The sequence below is a fragment of the Penaeus monodon genome, chromosome 25 (genome assembly GCF_015228065.2).
Source record: "Penaeus monodon isolate SGIC_2016 chromosome 25, NSTDA_Pmon_1, whole genome shotgun sequence".
Classification (NCBI taxonomy): domain Eukaryota; kingdom Metazoa; phylum Arthropoda; class Malacostraca; order Decapoda; family Penaeidae; genus Penaeus; species Penaeus monodon.
The window spans coordinates 18,652,004-18,652,624 of NC_051410.1; the positions used below are offsets into that span (position 1 = coordinate 18,652,004).

The following is a 621-nucleotide window of genomic DNA, read 5'->3' on the forward strand; positions in this document are numbered from 1 at the left end:
AATCAGAGAGACTCTATTCCACACACACCCCGATACGAAACGAACACACCAGCAGCCTCTCCCTACCTCAGCATACTGTGCCTGTCTGTACGGGATGGGGTTCTGGCCGCCGCAGCCCGAGCGCTGAATGGGTACGGGCTGAGGGGCAACGGGCGGGGGGCGGACTGGCCTCGCGGGTCTGACTCCGGGGGGACAGCATATCTTCTGCCCCGGGATGCCACACTCTCCGCCTGCTCCGGGCTGGAAGGGGGAAGAGAGACAGGAGATAAGATTAAAAGACATCGTGCTGTTGCGTCTCCCTCATTCTCATGATTATCCAACAGTCGGAGGGTGACATCACTGCCGTCGTGCCGAGGCCTCATTTCACCATTTACCCTTAAGCTGGACTGACAAGACTACCAATCTAAACCTTCAAAAATATATCTATCAAGACATCTTACATCTACCAAAACATCGCTAAATGACCTCACCCTGTTCACGATCCTGACATCAAAGACTCCTGCGCCACTCGTCGAGCCTGAACTGCCATCGTAAGGACATCGCTGGTTCACGGGAAGACAGATGCACCCCTGAGGTCCTGCGATCTGGTTACCTGTCTGCTGACCTGTAAGGTAGGTTCAA

General features: G+C 54.8%; 1 protein-coding gene across 1 annotated transcript in view; it reads right to left on the bottom strand.

Moving 5' to 3' along the window:
- The window catches only part of LOC119589100 (phenoloxidase-activating factor 2-like), a 9,701-nt gene that overhangs the window by 3,760 nt on the left and 5,320 nt on the right, over positions 1-621 (bottom strand). The window contains exons 3-4 of the mRNA XM_037937677.1: positions 471-604; positions 67-240 (exon numbers count right to left, since the gene is read on the bottom strand). Coding sequence (XP_037793605.1) covers positions 67-240; positions 471-604 — 308 coding nt within the window. The remainder of the gene's footprint in view (positions 1-66; positions 241-470; positions 605-621) is intronic.